The following is an 18,538-nucleotide window of genomic DNA, read 5'->3' on the forward strand; positions in this document are numbered from 1 at the left end:
CTGGAGTGATAAATGGAGTTACTTTTTTTTTGAGGATTTCTAGATTTGCAATAATTCTTTGATACTGATCATTGCCTAGTTTTAAGTGTATAACACTTTAGTCTTGACCTGGAACTGTGCCACTTTCATGTTATGTTGACTTTTCTTGGTATTGCCTTGGATTCCCTAGGTTCCTGATCAGACCTTTACTAACTCCTAGTCTTTGTGGATCTTTGGAGTTCAGAGCTCTACCTCTTAGGGAATCCTTTACTTTTGGCTGTTTAGGACTGTGATAGGATATTATTAGAGCCCTAAGACTTGAACTGACCTGATCAGAGTCTTGGACCAATCTCCTGTTTTTAAGGTACCTATCCTGGGTCTTTTTCAGGGGAGTTCTGTGGGTCTCAAGTCATAGAGCCTTTGGGCCAGATAAACTTGACATTGGCTTTGCTGACTGGTCCCCTCTCTTATCATCTTGGGCTTCTAGCTTATTTTTTTGTGTAATTTTGATTTGTAAGAAGTCATTCACTGTAATTTCTCATTGTATTTCTTGATCATTATTCAGTATGAAACCTATGTTTTGCAGGAATATTTTATATATGTGGTGGGAATGGGGGAGAGCTGAGGGTTCTGCTTCTAGCAACTTCTGGTATCTTAACTAGAAGTCAATCTAACAATTTCTTAGCTGGAAAGGCTTTGAGTTTGAGGCCTGAATATTTGCTCTATCTGTTCAAGTATCAGTCTAATTAGTATTATAGAAGATCCTTATCTTCCAATTTGATGAAAATTTTGGCCAAAGAAACCCAACTTATAAATGTCTATCTATAGTATAATATATTGTTTGTGTATATTTGTTTGTATATATAGTATAAACCAAACTTTTAACTAGAAAGAGGACTTACCATGATTAGACATTCGATGATATTTGTACTTCGCTCTGGAAGAAGACTGTGGCAATCAGGGAAGGTGATGCCATGAAAAGAATTGGATTTGAATGAGGGGGGGTGCCATGCTAAGTAAGTCTCCAGTGTCACTTTCTCCTTTAGAGCCATCTGGGTCAAGTGGCCAGAAATGAATCAGGATGTCTGGAGATGACCTGGATGTGAGGCATTTGGGGTTAAGTGACTTGCCCAAGGTCACACAGCTGGTACGTGTCAAATGTTTGAGGCTGGATTTGAATTCCCATCCTCTTGCCACCAAGTTCAGTACTCCATCCACTATGTCACTTAGCTGCCCTGGATTAAGCATTCAGCTAAAATGTGAATATATGTAAAATTGCTTTTCATAATAGTGTTAGAAAAACACCAAAACTACTGTAGTTTCCCATTTCTGTTATATTTCATTTGCAACAAAATAATAAATTGTGTATCTTTGTTTTTTTTAAAGCTCTTGTAGCTTAAAAATTGCACTAAGATTTTTAGAATACTGTGTTATAAAGAGATAGTATTGGTATGGTTTTTCTTTACATTATTTACAATTTTCAGTACAATTCAAGGTTGTTTTTGCCCTTTCCCTTTCACTCTCTTATTTCTAAATTGATCTTGGTCCAAATCTAATCTGTAAAAATGAGATTTAGCCATAGTTTAAAATCGTAATTTGCTTTTAATTGGCAAATTCCTTGTTTAAAACTTTCTTGAACATGAAAGACAAATTAAAGAAGAAATAAAGGGGGGAAGAGAAGAAATCTTCAAAAATAAGATGTTTGTATAGGAACATCATACTTCTTTATAATTTAGTTACTGCTGCGCTCTCTCAAGGAATCCCAGTTTATCAAAGTATAATACTGCAAATAAATTTTAATGCTTAGAGGAGATTGAACAAGGTTTTTTATATTACCCTTTGTTAATATACAAATTGTAGATCATTATCGGATTTGTTTGTTTTAATGTCAGACTTTTCCATAGTCATTTCATTATTAAACTTTCACTTCATCATTTCCTAGAAGTCATCTTTCTGCCTCTTAAGTTAGACAAAGGCCTCATTTGAGAAAATTTTAGGAAAGTCAGTTTATTTGGAAGCTACTTCAATTCTTTCCTTTTTTTCAAAAATCAGGAAATCTCTGCCTTCTTGGAATGTTAGCCACTAGATGGCACCTGTGTATTGGGAAAAATGAAAAAAACTGATTAGCAGGGATATACCTGCACTTTGGTTCATGGTCACAAATCAGGAAAACGGCAAATAGAGGGTTGGGAGACAAAAGGGGAAGTACAGTTTTTTTTTCCTTTTCAGAATTCATAGTATGCATTAGGTTAACTTGTCTAGTAACTAAAAAAATGGAAATAAATTACAGAGTGTTCCAAAGGTCTCTGTGCAGTTTTAATCTATTAGAACTTAAAACAGCACTGAGATTTTTGGGGTGCCTGGGTATATTATGGTACTGTGCTGCTCATGATTGCCATTTTATACTTCCTGTATCCATCCCTAGGTCCTAGGAAATTTCCCTACTCCCATTGTAGTTACTCGATAAATATTCTTTGATAAAGACCAAAGAAGACAGTGAATTACAGGAAATTATCACTTATGAAATTAAAATAAGCAAAAACTTAATAAGTAAATCTTTCTTTTTTTCTTATACATATTTATAGTACCTTCACTTTGGTACCTACGTGACACAGTGGATAAAGTTTTTGCTGGATTTGGAGTCAAGAAAACCTAAGTTCACATCTAATCTCAAGACACTTAATAATTGACCCTGGACAAGTCACTTATCCATTCTTTGCCTTAGTTTCCTCAGCTATGTAATGGAGATAACACCACCTCCCTCCTAGGATTTTTAGGATAAAATGAGATATTTGTAAAGCTCTTTGCAAACCTTAAAGCACTATATAAATTCTACCTATCAGCATCTTCATCATTATTGACTTTCTTTTGAGGCCTGAGTTAAAGTAAAGTTTCTTCAAGGGTAGTAAATTAAAATGTAATAGCTGTATAAATTTTAGTGGAATCCCTTTAGATCAGTATTGAAAATTTCTTTGATTATAATTTTATACATATTATACTTCATACAGTGTCATTATTTGCATGTTAAATATCATTTACATATTATTTTAAACATAATTTATTGAGTCATAGAAAATAAGATGTGAAATCTTAAAGGGATCCTAGAAATCCTTATCCCCACTCTTTATTTTAATTATGTAATATAATGAATTCTTAAAGTTGAGATATGATTCAAATGTTTGTAAATAATTTGGTAAACCTAAGGATTATATGTTATAGCTATTATTGTGGTATACATTGCTGATCTTGTTTTTTTCTCTTGAACTTATGCCCATTATGTTCATGTTCTAATTTAAGAATCTGTGGGTCATCTTTTTTGGACTTCATGCTGAAATCTGAATCTGGTAGTAATCATGAAGTTTGATTTTAATACTTAATTTTGGTAATTCTAGTTTAAGGCTGATCTTTGCTGTTTTATTCTGAATTCTCCTACCACTTTGCTGTTTTCACAACAAATACACATTGTTTATGGAAAAAAGAAAAAGGTAATTATGATTTGTGTTCTTTATTTTTTAAGGTATTTTCAAAAGAAATAATTCCAGACTGATGGATGAAATTTTAAAACAACAGCAAGAACTACTGGGCCTAGATTGTCCCAAATACTCACCAGAGTTTGTGAATAGTAATGAAAAAGAAGATCAAGGTATTTATATGGGTAAAAATGTACATCAAACCATACTTCTGCATATTTTGTCTAAAAATGTAACGTCATATTTTCTTTCTTACTATTAATTCCTCAAATTTAGTAGTCTTTTTTTCCTCTTGGTATTCATATCTCCCCCCCCCATTATCTTCAATACCAAATTGTTCACAGGTTTGCAGTCAAATTATAGCTGTTGATATTTTATTGTGAAAGCTGTTATTCCCCTCAATTAAGGTTTTTGCTTTTTTCCATATTAATTCCCATATTGAACAAACAATATCAGATTAGAACTTGGAAAGAAGGTAATAATAAACATCTATCACACACATGCAGTTGTATATATATGTATGCATAGGTGCATGTGTTTATTTTCTTAATAGGGCAAACTTAAGTGTACCTTAGTATAAAATAAAATGTTTTTCTCCTTTTAAAAATTTGAATCCAAAGTTTGCATTTTTAAAACAACTTGTTTGCTTTTCAAATAATTTTGGAAGATGGTGTTTTATATTTGCTTACTTTTTTCTTACAGTTTTAAATTGCCAATCATCAGTGAAGGTGCTGTCTCCAGAAGATGGAAAAGAAGATATTGTGAGAGCGGCTCGAGACTTCTGCCAGTTAGTAGCTCAGCAGCAAAAGAGATCCACAGATATGGATGTGAATGTTTTAGACAATTTACTTAGTAAGTTAACTAATTATACTTTTTAAAAAATTGTGATGGACAAATATTATCTGAAAATCAGTAATAACTAAAAAGTAAATCCAGAAATGAAAAAAGTAATTAGTAGTAAAATTACATATCAGTACATGGATTACATTCAAGCAGTGCTTTTAGACTAATGACAAATTCAGATAACTCCTTTGATGCGGGGGAGGGGAGAGTTATTAAAGGGAGTTCTTTAATTTTGACCCCTCTGAAAAATGGAAATTTTATATGTTTTAGTGATTTTTTTTGACCATTTATAAAACAAACATTAACATTTAAATTATTTAGGATAAAACACATGCATTTAATAAATGTAGGTTAGAGTTTATTTTATTTTTAAAAATATTTTATTAGTTTTCAATTATATACAATAGTAGTTTCTACCTATCATTTTTTGTAAGGTTTTGAATTTTACAATTTTTCCCTCACCTTCCCTTCCCTCCCCTATCCCCCCACAGAAGGCAGATAATCTTTGTTTCCATGCTATACATTGATAAAAATTGAATGTGTTGAGAGAGGAATCATATCCTTGAGAAAATAAAATATTAGAGATAGCAAAATTATGTTGTACATAAGATACTTTAAAAAAAAATTAAAGGTAATAGACTTTGGTCTTGTTTAAACTCCATAGTTCTTTCTCTGGATTCAGGTGGTATTTTTCCATTGCAGTTACTCTAAAATTGTCCCTTATTATTATATAGATGGAATGAGCAGGTCCACTAAGGTTGATCATCACCCCCATATTACTGTTAGGGTGTACAAATGTTCTTCTGGTTCTATTCATTTCACTCAACATCACTTCATGTCTTTCCAGGCTTCTCTGAAATCCCATCCCTTTTGGTTTCTAATAGAAAAATAGTGTTCCATAACATACATATGCCACAATTTGTTCAGCTATTTCCTAATTGATGGACATTCACTTGATTTCCAATTCTTTGCTGCCCCAAACAGGGCTGCTATGAATATTTTTGTACAAGTGTTTTTTTTAAATTTTTAAGTTAGGATTTTAGAGATGGAAGTAACAGAAATAATTTTTTTTCAACCAGCTATTTGTGAGATGAGTAAACTGAACCCCAGGTGTAATAAATAAAAGTCCATGTTTACCCTATTACAAGTTTGATTTTGCTTTTTTGGATTCCTTCCATCATATCCAAATCGATCTTTTTGATATAACTTGTCATTTATTAGTGTCTGTGTATTGACTTTTTTTTTAAATCGATTAATTCAGAAGATCACAGTGTCATCTTATAAGCTCCACTCCAGTAAGGTGTCACTTATACCGGCTGAAGTTTTGCAAGTCTTTTAGAGATGTATCAACAGATGTTATTTTGATCCTTTTATCACTATTGTTACCAGTAAAACGTAAAACAAGGAGATGTGTCAAAAGTAGTTGTTATTGTGATGGAGGATGTTTAGAGGAGAGTTAAATGGGAGAGGATTCTTTGTAGATAGGACTATCTTCAGATGCTCTTGTTTATGAGTGACATATTAATTGTATTAAGCCCCAGTATATTGCAGCTTCTTCTGTTTGAGATCCATATTAATTGAAAATAGTTTGGCCTAATTATTCAACCAAAACATTTCTGACAGACAACTATATGTTGCTAAATTAATAGACCATAAAGCTGATTCATTAGTAGTATGTTTTGTTTGAGACTGCTCATGGATATCTGAGGCTGGAATTAAATAAGATGAAGAAAATGGGATGTATTGTCTTTGGGAAATTTGTACAGCTTTTAATATCTCCAAATTTTTCCATGAAGTCAAAATTCCTGTTTTTAACATAAATATTCTTTTGGTGATGGTGTGTGACAGTGAGTCATGGTATACCATAGTCTCCAGATAATTAAAGTTAGGATCATTCAAAGGACATGGAAAGTCACATGGTAGCTATGAGTAGTCTACAGTGCATCAATGGCTGAGAATTTATAAGAGAAAAACACTTTAAAGGATAAAACCAGAAATAGCTGTTACCAAAAAGAAGGCAAGTCAGACATGTGGCGAGAACAATAACTTAACTGACAGACAAACATTTTTCATTGGGTACACCATGTCAAAAAATTAATTAAGGTGTCCAGCTTGTTTGGTAAACCCATGGTAGAAGATTTATGAGAGGGTATAGATAAAAGTGGCATAGGATGAGATGTTGTGATTTGCTTTGTAGGAGGGAGTACTTATACCAATGAGATCATTTTAAAAAAATTAAATTTAATATATTTTTTCAATTATATGTAAAAGCAGTTTTAACATTCTTTTTTTTTCAAATTTTGAGTTCTAAATTCTTTCCCTCTTTCCCCTCTCTCTTCATTGAATAGGCAAGTAATTTGACACAAGATATACGTGTGCAGTCATGCAAAAATCGTGTTCACAAAGGTCATGCTGAGAAAGAAAACAAAAATAAAAAACCCAAGAAAAATAAAAAAGTAGAGAAAAATATTTTCCATCTGTATTTAGGCTCCACTGATTATTTCTTTAGAAATGGACAGCATAGGGGTGGCTAGGTGGCGCAGTGGATAAAGGACCAGCCCTGGAGTCAGGAGTACCTGAGTTCAAATCTGGTCTCAGACACTTGATAATTACCTAGCTGTGTGACCTTGGGCAAGCCACTTAACCCCATTTGCCTTGCAAAAGCAAACAAAAAAAAATGGACAGCACCTTTCATCATAAGTCCTTCAGAATCATCCTGGATTATATTGCTGCAGAGTTATTCATAGTAGATTATCACACTGTATACAGTATTCTGGTTCCCATTTCACTTTGCATCAATTCATGAAAATCTTTCCAGGTTTTTCTGAGAGCACCTTGCAACCTCATTTTGTATAGTACAATAGTATTCCATCATAATCACTTACAGCAATTTGTTTGACCATTCCCCAATAAATGGACATTCCTTGAGCTATTACAAAAATTTTTTTTTACCTATGGGTCCTTTTCCTTTTTCTTTTATCAATCTTTTTGTGATACAAATCTAGTAGTAGCATTGTTCAGTCAAATGGTCTGTATGCATGGTTTTATAGCCCTTTGTCATAGTTCCAAATTGTTTCACTCATGTCATTTATATTGTATTTAATATATATAAGATTGTGTTAAGAACTTTATTTTTTGTTGAGATTTTCCTGATCATATAATGCCTAATCAGAGGACCCAGCAGATGGCAATTAGGTTGATAGAGGATATGTTAGTCTTGAGAGGAGAAAATACTGACTTGGTGATCTTAGGAGTCAAGAGTTATGGTAATGAATTTGATAATGTGTTTGAGGTGAATGGAGTTGAAAGGTAAGGAATCATGAAGTAAAGGAGGCTGAGGGAGTATCATTGTTGTTACTGCTATCTCAACTGCTGAAGTCATTGAAGAAAGGAGGAAATGGATCCTGTATGTAATCAAAGACTTTAGCAAATACTTGAAGAGAGTAGTTTTATGAGAGTGGCATTGAACTTAAAAGGAAAAGCCTGATTACATTATTTATTTGTTTTTAGGTTTTTACAAGGCAGATGGGGTTAAGTGGCTTGCCCAAGGCCACACAGCTAGGTAATTATATTAAGTGTCTGAGACAGATTTGAACCCAGGTACTACTGACTCCAGGGCCGGTGCTTTATTTACTGTGCCACCTAGCTGCCCCTGTATTATTGATTATGTATAAAACTGATTAATATAATGTGTGTAATTAAGTGGTGCAGAAAGGTTTTGTTATCCACCTCACCTAACCCTAGCTTGTATTCCATTTTTTGTTCCAGAGATGTTTTAGTTTAGAGATAACAAACAGAAAATTGAAGTTTTAAAAAACTTTTACTGTTTCATCCATAGAACTAAGTAAGTGCTTATTAGCTATGACTGAATGGCACATTTCTTGGTTAGTTGACCATATCTCAAATCCTACTTAGGAATTTTATCTACCAATTGCCTTAAAGGTCTTGAGGTGCCTTACAAAATTTAACCCATTGGAGGCTGATCAAGATGGCACAGTTACTTGAACTTCAATTTCACCTAAACTGGTCAAAAGAGGATAGAACATTACTTTCATCTCCCAGTCCTTCAATTAAGCATAAAGAGTTTGCAGAGAGACAGAGAAGTGAAGAAAGGGAATCATTAGGAAAAGGACCTATTCAGGAAAGGATTTATCATGATCAAAGTATACCCTATCTGGTGATGAAAGAAAATGAAGAGAAAATTGAATGGTTTAAAAAAAAAAGTAACCTGAAACAAATAGAAAATGAAGAGTATAGGGAAGAAAACGTATAAGAGAATAAGATAGAGGGAAATAGACAATTTATAATCATAACTATAAATGAATGGGATGAATTCAGCCATAAAATGGAAGAAATTTTCGGACTGCTAAGTTAAAAAGAAACTCCAGTAATATGTTGTTACATAGAAACAAATATGTTATTTATAAAAATCTTAACTTGTATTGTTCATTAAAAAAAAATTGAAACAAAGACAAAGTAAAGAAGGGGTAGAGCAGAATTTCTCAGCTGAATAGAGAAAAGCAGAAGTTGTTATTTTTATTTCAGACAAGGCAGCAACAAAGAGACATAATTAAAAAGGAATCTTTTTGTTTATACAAGCAATGAATTTTAATATTTAACATACAACATAACTTCTATGGCATACCTAAAGTAAAACTAACTGAGTTACAAGAAAAATATGTAGTAAAACTGTAATACTGGGGCACCTATCAGTCCTAGATAAATCTGACACACACAAATACCAAACAAGAAGTATATTAACCTGAAGAGAATTTTTAGGAAAATTAAATATAATAGTCCTTTAGTAGTAATAGAAAGGAGGAATATGCCTATTTCTCAACTGTTTGTGGCACCATTACAAAAACTGATCATATCTTAGGACACAACTTAGTAAACACAGATGGAAAAGCAGTAATATACACATCCTTTACTGATCATAATGCAATAAAAGTAATGGGGCACTGTGGAAAAAAATCTTAAAAATCAGTTGGAGACTGACTCAATTCTAGAACTTTGTTAGATCAAATAGCAAATCACAGAAACCACAGATAATTTCTTTAAACATGACAGTAGTTGGTACAACATGCCACAATTTTGGGGCTGCACTCAAAGAGATCCTTAAGAAGAAGTCAACTCTAAATATTTTTATTAACAGGAAAGAGAAAGACCAGAATAGTGAATTGGAAATGCAGCTAAAAATTCACAGAAGAAACTTTTTTTTTTAACCTAACTATACCAGAAAACCTCAGTTTACTAAATGAAATAACTGAAACTTTAAAAAAATATGAAATGCTTAAATTAAGAAAACAAGCAGTGGAGAATTTAAAGCTTAAGTGTCTACCCTAAAGAAATCAAAGGAAAAGGGACTTGATATACAGATTTTTATAGCAGCTCTTTTTTTTTTGTGAGGACAAAAAGCTGGCAACAAAACAGTGCCCATTAATTGAATGGCTGTTCAATTGAATTGCTAATTGAATGTTCTATGAATGTGTTAGAATACTATCACGTAAGAAATGAGGAAACAGATATGAAAGATATGAAAAGACTAAAGAACTTATGCTGAGTGAAGTAAGAGCTAGAAGTATTTAAACTGTGGTATGTATCAGTAATATAAATGATTTTTTAAAAATGATTTTTATAAACTGATGATAATAAAATAGGCAGAATCAGGAGAACAATTTGCATAAAAACCACTATAAAGATAAAAACTCTTTGAGAACTATAAGAATTTGATGAAACATACTGTTCATTTCTTGATAGAAGTGATAGGTTGAGACATATATTTTTGTATACTGCCAATGAGAGAATTTATTTTGTTTGATTGTACATTTGTGTTTAGGGAATTTGTTTTTCTGTTATTTTCAGTGCAATTGGATTGAGAAAGAAAAAATTCTGCCAATTTAAAAAAGTAAGAAGTGGCAGGAGTGCTATAGATGTGGAATGTTGAATGTTTCAGATGAGGTCACTGTATTGTTTTAACGAATTGTTTTACTTGATTAAAAGAGACCTCATGAAATTGAGGTAATCTATGAATGTAATATGAAAAATAAAAAAAAATTATAAATGGTACAAAACAGATTTTTAAAAACCTAGCTCAAGAATAGATACTATCAACCTAAGATATTTATGGCTTATAAGTAGTGAATTTTCCTTGCTCTTTTCCTACTTAAGGCAAATAGCAAATTATTTTATAAAATTGTAGTGATAGACTATTTTATCATCACTACAGTTTTTTTTTCTTTTTGCAAAGCAAATGGGGTTAAGTGGCTTGTCCAAGGCCACACAGCTAGGTAATTATTAAGTGTCTGAGACCAGATTTGAACCCGGGTACTCCTGACTCCAGGGCCGGTGCTTTATCCACTATGCCACCTAGCCGCCCCCACTACAGTTTTCTTAATGGTATTCAGTTCACAGAGGAATTTAGTGTGTTCTTTTATGTTGAACCAATAGGATAAATCCAAAAAGTGCCTTTGCTGTGATCCTGTAAAAAGTAATACTATTCAAAAGAATGTTTAGCTAATAAAATTTGATTGCTTAGTATGAACCTTAAGACACTGAAGCCATGTCACGAACCTTAACTGGATACAATAAAAATTAATGGCAGTTAGGTGGCACAGTGAATAGAACACTGGTTGTGGAGTCAGGAAGACCTGAGTTCAAGTATTATCTCATATACTTTATTTGACCTTGGAAAAATCACTTAATCTTATTTGCCTCAATTTCTCATCTGTAAAATGAACTGGAGAAGGAAATGGCAAATCACTCCAGTATCTTGCTGAAAAAATTCAGATACACTTGAACATCATCATCAGTATTTTTGATACTCATCGTGTATTTTTGATACTCATGTATTTTTGGTACACTTGGGAGGCTGAGTTAGCTTTCACTTGTGTTAGTTTGAATATGACCTATATTCTCACCCAATTAGAGAATCATCTCATTTCCATACAGAATGAGCTATAGAAGTTTCTTTCATTATGTCTCTTTTTCCTCAGAAAGAAGCTTCAAATTTGCTTTTTAAGGAAATGTACTCACAGAGTTCCATGCTATTTAAGATTATTTTGGCTTGAAAAATTGGTCATAATAAAAACTCAGTTTAGTCCTTGTGGGATGTTTTGATTTTGAGTAGTACTACATCTTGATATATGGGTCAGAATAAGTTACCTAAATGATGGAATGAATTGGATTTGTGATTATATAGTATTTCATTTAATATTTTAATGTTAGAAAATATCTACAAATTCACTAGTTTAATTTTAGTATAATTGCTACTAAAATTAAATCTTTTTAAGTTTTTTTCTTCTGGACAATAATAGGATTTGAATTTTGAATTGGAATGCACCTCAGTGACATTTGAGTCCAGCCTAAACTCAGAGGGAATCCTCACTATTTCTGTCAGGTGTACACCCATTTTTTTCTTGAAGTACTACAACAAGAGACAGTCTCACCCTTGAAGCAACCCAATTCACTTTTGGGCATCTTTGATAGTTAGAATATTTGTCCTGACATCCAAGTCTAAATTTGCCTCCTGTCAACTTTCTCCCATTGCTTCTGGTCCTGTCCCTGAGACTAAATAGCCAATTTAGGGCTTTTTTTAATTATGGTACTATTTTAAATACTTGAAGACAACTGTTCACTTTGAGCCTTCTCTTCTTTAGGAAAAATTACCAGTTCCTTCAATTAGACTTCAAATGACATAGACTTTGGCCTTTGGCCCTTTTCTAGATATTATCCAGCTTTTTAGTGTCCTTCCTAAATTGTGGTGCTTTAAACAAGACAGTACTAACTCTGGGTGTGATCAAAGATAAGGAGACTATCTCCTTATGAGGAAACTTATGACGTGCGCTCTCTCTCTCTCTCTCTCTCTCTCTCTCTCTCTCTCTCTCCCCCCTCTCTCTCATTTTTACTTAAAGATTTTATTTATTTTGAATTTTACAATTTTTCCCCAAATCTTACCCCCCCCCAACAGAAGGCACTTTGCCAATCTTTACATTGTTTCCATGATTGTTTCCATGGTATACATTGATCCAAATTGAATGGGATGAGAGAGAAATCATATCCTTAAAAGAAGAAACATAAAGTGTAAGAGATAGCAAGATCAGACAGTAAGATATCAGGTTTTTTCCTAAATTAAAGTTAATAGTCCTTTGTTCAAACTCTACAGTTCTTCCTCTGGATACAGATGGTATTCTCCATTGCAGACAGCCCAAAATTGTCCCTGATTGTTGCACTTATGGAATGAGCAAGTCCATCAAGGTTGATCATTGCCCCCATGTTGCTGTTAGGGTGTACAGTGTTTTTCTGGTTCTGCTCATCTCACTTAGCATCAGTTCATGCAAATCCCTCCAGGCTTCCCTGAATTCCCATCCCTCCTAGAAACTATGGCTCTCTTAAGGCAGTTCAAGATTGTATTAGCTTTCTAAAATATCATATCACACTGCTGACTACATTGAACTTTTAGATTGTTTTCAGAGAAACTTCTTTGTAAACATATCTCCCATATTATATACTTATATTTAGCCCAGTGTTCTGGCCTGTTTGTTTCTTTTGAGATCCTGGAATGGTCATTCATCCATTGTATTAACTATCCTTCCCAACTTTTTTTTTTTCATTGGATTATAGATTTAGTAGAAAAGAGCCTTAGAGATCACACTTGGGCCATACCTCTTATTTTAGAGATGATGAGGGGTGAAGGGAATTGCCCAAGATGGTGAGTGAATCATAACAGAGCTGATTTAGATACACATCTGTTCTTTGAATCGCACTCTAATCTGCTAATTTGATGAACATGCTATTGAAGCCTTTATTCAGGTTATTAATACTATTATTCGGATTAAATGGTGTAGGGACTGGGTAAATCTAAGTTAAAAAAGAAGAGGGAAAGATTTCTGGCAGCCAAGATGGCAAAGTAAGCAGTAAAATCACCATAACTCTCCCATATTCACCTCCAAACAATCATAAAATGGCACCCAAAACAAATTCTAAAACAGCAGAACCAGCAAAAAAGATGAAGTGAAATAATCTTTGAGCCAAAGAAACTTGGAAAATTGACAGGAAAGGTCTTTCTCACTCAGATAAGAGGGGAGTGCAGTCTAAGACACAAAGCATCCTACCAAGCTAGCAGCAAGACCCACCTTAGCAAGATCCTGAGTCCCAATGTGGTGGGGCAGGCATGTGCCAACACCAGGATTCTCTCCTCCTCCCCCTGCCTTAGTTCTGCCATATACTTCAGCATAGCCCTAGGGAAACAGGCAGTGTCAAATGGCTAGATCTCCATATGATTCAGTATAGCCCCAGGCAAACAGGTAGCACCATCCCCACATTTGGCAAACAGGCAGCCACTAGTGGCCAGACCATCACTTGCTTCACTGTGTCTTGGGAAATAAAGAAACACTCCACCAACTTCAGCATACACCAGATACCAGCACTGTGACTCAGGCTCAGTACTAGGCAAGCTACTAGACAGCTATAACATCCAAAAGCACTAGCACATCCCCTACGCCCACCCTACTCCCTCTGCACAGCACTAGACACAAGGGTGCCTCTCAGGGGAGCATCAGTGCAGCACCAAATAAACAGCCTGAGCCTTCAGCCCCAGGCACAAAAAACCTGAGTTGGTTCCCTTGCCACCCTGGGAGCCAAGTTCAAATTTTAAAAGAAAGAAAGGTAAAGACACCCCCCCCAAAAAAAAAAATCTGACCCACAGGAAGTTGTTAATGGTGACAGGGAAGGTCAAGAAACAAACTCAGAAGAGGAAAACAATGTCACCTGTGGGCAAAATCCCAAAGTAAAACAGGAAATAGTCTCAAGTTCAGAAAGAACTTATGAAGGAACTCAGAACTGTGCATAAACTCATATGAGAGAAGTAGAAGGAAAAATTGGGAAAAGAAATGTGATGCAAGTGAATTATGAAGAAAAGCCTACAGCTTGGAAATAGGAAACAACTGCTTGAAAAACTAGAATTGGCTGAATGAAAAGGGAGTTACAAAAATCCACAAAACAATTCCTTAAAAAAGTACAATTAGACAAATAGAAAATAGAAAAGAAAGTACAAAAACTAAATGAGGAAAACAGCTCCTTAAAAGTTATAATTTATCAAGTGGAAGCTAATGACTATGAGACATCAAGAATTAATCAAATAAAAAGAATGAAAAAATAGAAGGTGCTCATTAGAAAAACAACTGACTTGCAAAAGTAGATCTAGGAGAGCCAATGTTCGAATCATTGGCCTACTTAAAATTCATAATCAGAATGAGGAACTGTATAGCATCTTTCAAGAACTTGTTAAGGAAAACTGCCCTGATATCCTGAAACCAGAGGGCAACAAAAGGCATTGAAAATGTCCACTGACCGCCTGAGGAAAGAGATTAAAAAAAAAAATACCCAAAACCCTCCAAGAAATGTTATAGCCAAAATTCAGAACTGTCAGGTCAAGGAAAAAATTTTAAGTGGCCAAAAAGATATAATTCAACTATCAAGAAGGCACAGTAAGGATTACACAGAACTTAATAGCCAGGTGAGACATTAAAGGGTTGGAGATCTTGGAACAAGATATTCTGGAAGATAAAAGGAACTAGAACTTAAAGCAAAAATCACCTAGTGAAATTATAATACATCAAGGGAAAACATCAATGAAACAGATTTCCAAATTTTCATAAGGAGAACAGCATTGAATCCCCCTCCCACAAAAAAAATGATCTAGTAGCAAGACATAAGAAGCCTAAAAAGAGAAAAGAAAAAAATAAGGGGTTCAGTGGAGCTGAACTGTTATTATCTGTGTATAGGAAGATGATACTTGTAATTCTTAAAAAAATTGTACCACTAATAGCATAGCTAGAAGAATTATTCATAGACGGTACAGGTATAATGTGTTTCTGAGGGAATGGAATTAAAAAAATAAGGGATGTGAAAGAGAAATACACTGGGTGCAGAAGCGAGTAGAAAAGGGAAAATTATTTCAAATGAAGAGGTGTAAAAACCTATTGTGGAGGGAAAGAGAAGAGTGAGTGATGGGTATTGCTTGAACCTTACTCTCATCAGTATTGGCTCAAAGAGGGAATAATCTACACAATTAAATATAAAAATATCTAACAAGAATGGAAAGCAGGTAAGTAAAGGAGGGAGGGGGGGATTTGACAGAAGGCAGACCAGTGGTAGACAGAAACAATACTATTGAGGAGTGGAAAGGGTAGAAGGAAAGAGGACAAACAGACAGAAAAATAGGATGAAGGGAAATTGATAGTCACTAATCATAACTTAATGTGACTGGGACGAACTCTCCCAAAGAACAGAAGTGGTGGATACCAGTGTTACAAAAACCAGAATTCTGCAATATGTTGTTTATAAGAAACACTTAAAACAGAGAGAGACACAGTAAAAAAATAAAGAATTGAAGCAGAATCTAGTAAACTTCAGCTGAAGTTTAAAAAAAAAAAGCAGGGGTAAAAATCCTGATCTCAGATAAAGCAAAAGGAAAAATAGGTCTAAATAAGGAAGGAAACTACATCTTGCTAAAAACCCCTAGACAATGAAATATCAATATTAAACATATATGCACTGAGTGGTATAGCCTCCAAATTCTTAAAGGAGAATTTAAAGGTTCTTGACCAAACAAGATAAAGAGCATTACAGAATGTAAAATAGATAATTTTGATTTATTAAGTTAAAAAAGTTTTTGCCCAGAAACCGGTGCAATGAAGATGAGAAGGAAAACAGTTTGGAAGCAATCTTTATAACAAGTGACTGATAAAGGTCACATTTCTCAAATAGATAAGAGAATTGAGTCATTTATAAAAATACAAACTATGTTCCCAGTTGATAACAGTTTTCAGATGAAGAAATCAAAGCTTTCTATAGACATAAAAAAAAAGAACTCTAAATCACTTTTGATTAGAGAAATGCAAATTAAGATAACAAGTATCAGATTGGCTAATGTGACAGTGGAGAAGATGTGTGGAAAAAGTGGAGTTGTGAACTAAACCATTCTGAAGAGTAATTTGGAACTTTGATCAAAGGGCAGCCACACTGGAGACCCTTTGATTTAGTAATGTTACTGCTAGATCTGAATCCCAGAGATTATAAAAAAGGGTAAAGAATGTAAAATATTTATAGCAGCCCTTTTTCATGGTGGAAAAATATTGGAAATTGAGGGGATGCCCCTATTTTGTGGAATAGTTGAACAGGTTGTGGTATAAAAAGAAATGATGATCAGGCAGATTCCAGGTTTAAAAAACCTGGAAAGACTTACATGAACTAATGGTGCACAGTGAACCAGGAATATATCATACATTGTAATAGCAACATTTTGTGATGATCAGTTATGATTGACTCAGCAATATAATGATCAAAGATATATAAAGTATACATGATGGAAAATGCTATACATATCTAGATAAAGAACTGATGGACTCTGAATGTAGATTGAGACTTTTTATTTTCACTTTATTTTCTTTTGGTCTGTTTCTTCTTTCACAGCTGTGACTTATGCAATTATGTTTTACATGATACACATAACCTGTATCATATTACCTACCAGTTTTGGAAGAGGGGAATAGTGAGGGAGGGAGAAAAATTTGGAATTCAAAATCTTGTAAAAATGAATGCTAAAAATTATTATAATTGGGGAAAAATTAAAATACTATTTTAAAAAAGAGTCTTGGGTAGCTAAATTTAGATATTTTAAAATCACTTTCATGTCAACACTATTCTGCTCTCTTTAATTTTTATCATTTTAGATGGAGGTTTTGTGTGTGTGTATATAGATATATATATATTATATATAATATTAGATTTATACAGAGGTTGTACAGTTTCTTCCATTCTAAGGATTTAAAAGCTGATGATCAATGAATGTTGAAAAGTCTTACACTATTTTCTCTCTTTTTGATTAATTAAAATGGGATAGTGGTAATCAGTAATGGGAAAATAGTGTATAAAAGCTGCTTATTTCACCTACAGTGTTGTAGATTGAGAAGTATGATCCTGTAACCTCTTGGAGAGAACTGGCATAGGATTTTGAATAGTTAGTTAAAAGGTCCTTAACTTGGGAGAGAAGAGAGTTTCTTGTGAAAAATGAGCAGACACCATTTTGAGTCAATCTCAGGGGTGTTAAGGAAATTAGTTAAGGCATTAGTTAGACCAATATAGTGTCTTAAGGATTGACTTAGCAATGATCTGAGTGTTGTCAATGACAGATCTTCTCTAGGTAGCTTGTCTAGAATTAGGTGATTGCTTAGATATTTTAGAGAAGGTGGAATTATTGGATCCTCCTAAGGTCAAACACTGGAGTTTAAAGTGTCAGAACTGGAGAAGACTTCAGAATCCCTTTGATACAAACCATATCTATACTGGAAACCCCTCTACAACATACACAACATACAGAATGTGCTGAGATCATCATAGAGCTTTTGTTGAATGAAATAAGTCAAGGCTAGAAAAGCATGTTTTTTTTAATCATCCTTACATAAGGAGGTGAAAGGCAACAAATCTATCTTTTATTTTCATTCCTGAAGACTGAATCTAGAGCTTTATGTTGAATCCATTTATAATCTTAAAATTTTGTTTTTAAACTTTGTTTTTGGTTTAAAAATTTTTAATGTGACTTAATCTTTGATCCTTTGAAGTGTTGTTGCTATAACTTTTTCTTTCTAGTAGTCATTCTCAAACCAAAGAGGTAGGATGGTCAGTACTAACATACAGTTTCAGGTCTAACTAGACTAGTTTAGTTTCAACATTCCCACTTGCTGTTCTGTAGGTGAAGATTGTGTGAACAAAGTGCAACACATTTGCTAAACTTTAGAAAGTTATTTATTGAATTGTCAAACATTCATTCCATTTATTACTTTTAGTTTTTATATAGAGAGAGTCCAACTCTCAGTAGTATTGGGCCTGTTGATTAGTAGGCATAAGGAGGAACTGATCATTTTTAACCTGGCCTAAAATTTCTAGCTCAAAAATGCACATAAACAGTAAAGGGCCATTTGTTAAATAATTAGTAATTAGTAATTTTGGTGATGATAAATGGATTGTTTTTTCTCTTCGATTTAGGTAGATATTCCCTGAGAAATATCGCTTAGTAATTCAGTCTTCTCATTTTAGGTTTATTATGGATAAATTTGGTAGAGCCATTGTTCTAATATTCAAATCATCTGAAATTATTTCCTTGGTTCATGAAAAGTACAAAGTTTGGAAAATTGCTGTCATCAATAAAAAGAATTCACTATCTGTTAATTGTGTGTGTTTGTGTG

At 33.6% G+C, this 18,538-nt stretch overlaps 1 protein-coding gene across 1 annotated transcript in view; it reads left to right on the forward strand.

Moving 5' to 3' along the window:
• NUS1 (NUS1 dehydrodolichyl diphosphate synthase subunit) overlaps positions 1-18,538 on the forward strand; it is a 44,546-nt gene that overhangs the window by 16,154 nt on the left and 9,854 nt on the right. Inside the window, exons 2-3 of the mRNA XM_074187447.1 lie at positions 3,497-3,622; positions 4,152-4,301. Coding sequence (XP_074043548.1) covers positions 3,497-3,622; positions 4,152-4,301 — 276 coding nt within the window. The remainder of the gene's footprint in view (positions 1-3,496; positions 3,623-4,151; positions 4,302-18,538) is intronic.

This window comes from Macrotis lagotis, chromosome 5, assembly GCF_037893015.1.
Source record: "Macrotis lagotis isolate mMagLag1 chromosome 5, bilby.v1.9.chrom.fasta, whole genome shotgun sequence".
NCBI lineage: Eukaryota > Metazoa > Chordata > Mammalia > Peramelemorphia > Peramelidae > Macrotis > Macrotis lagotis.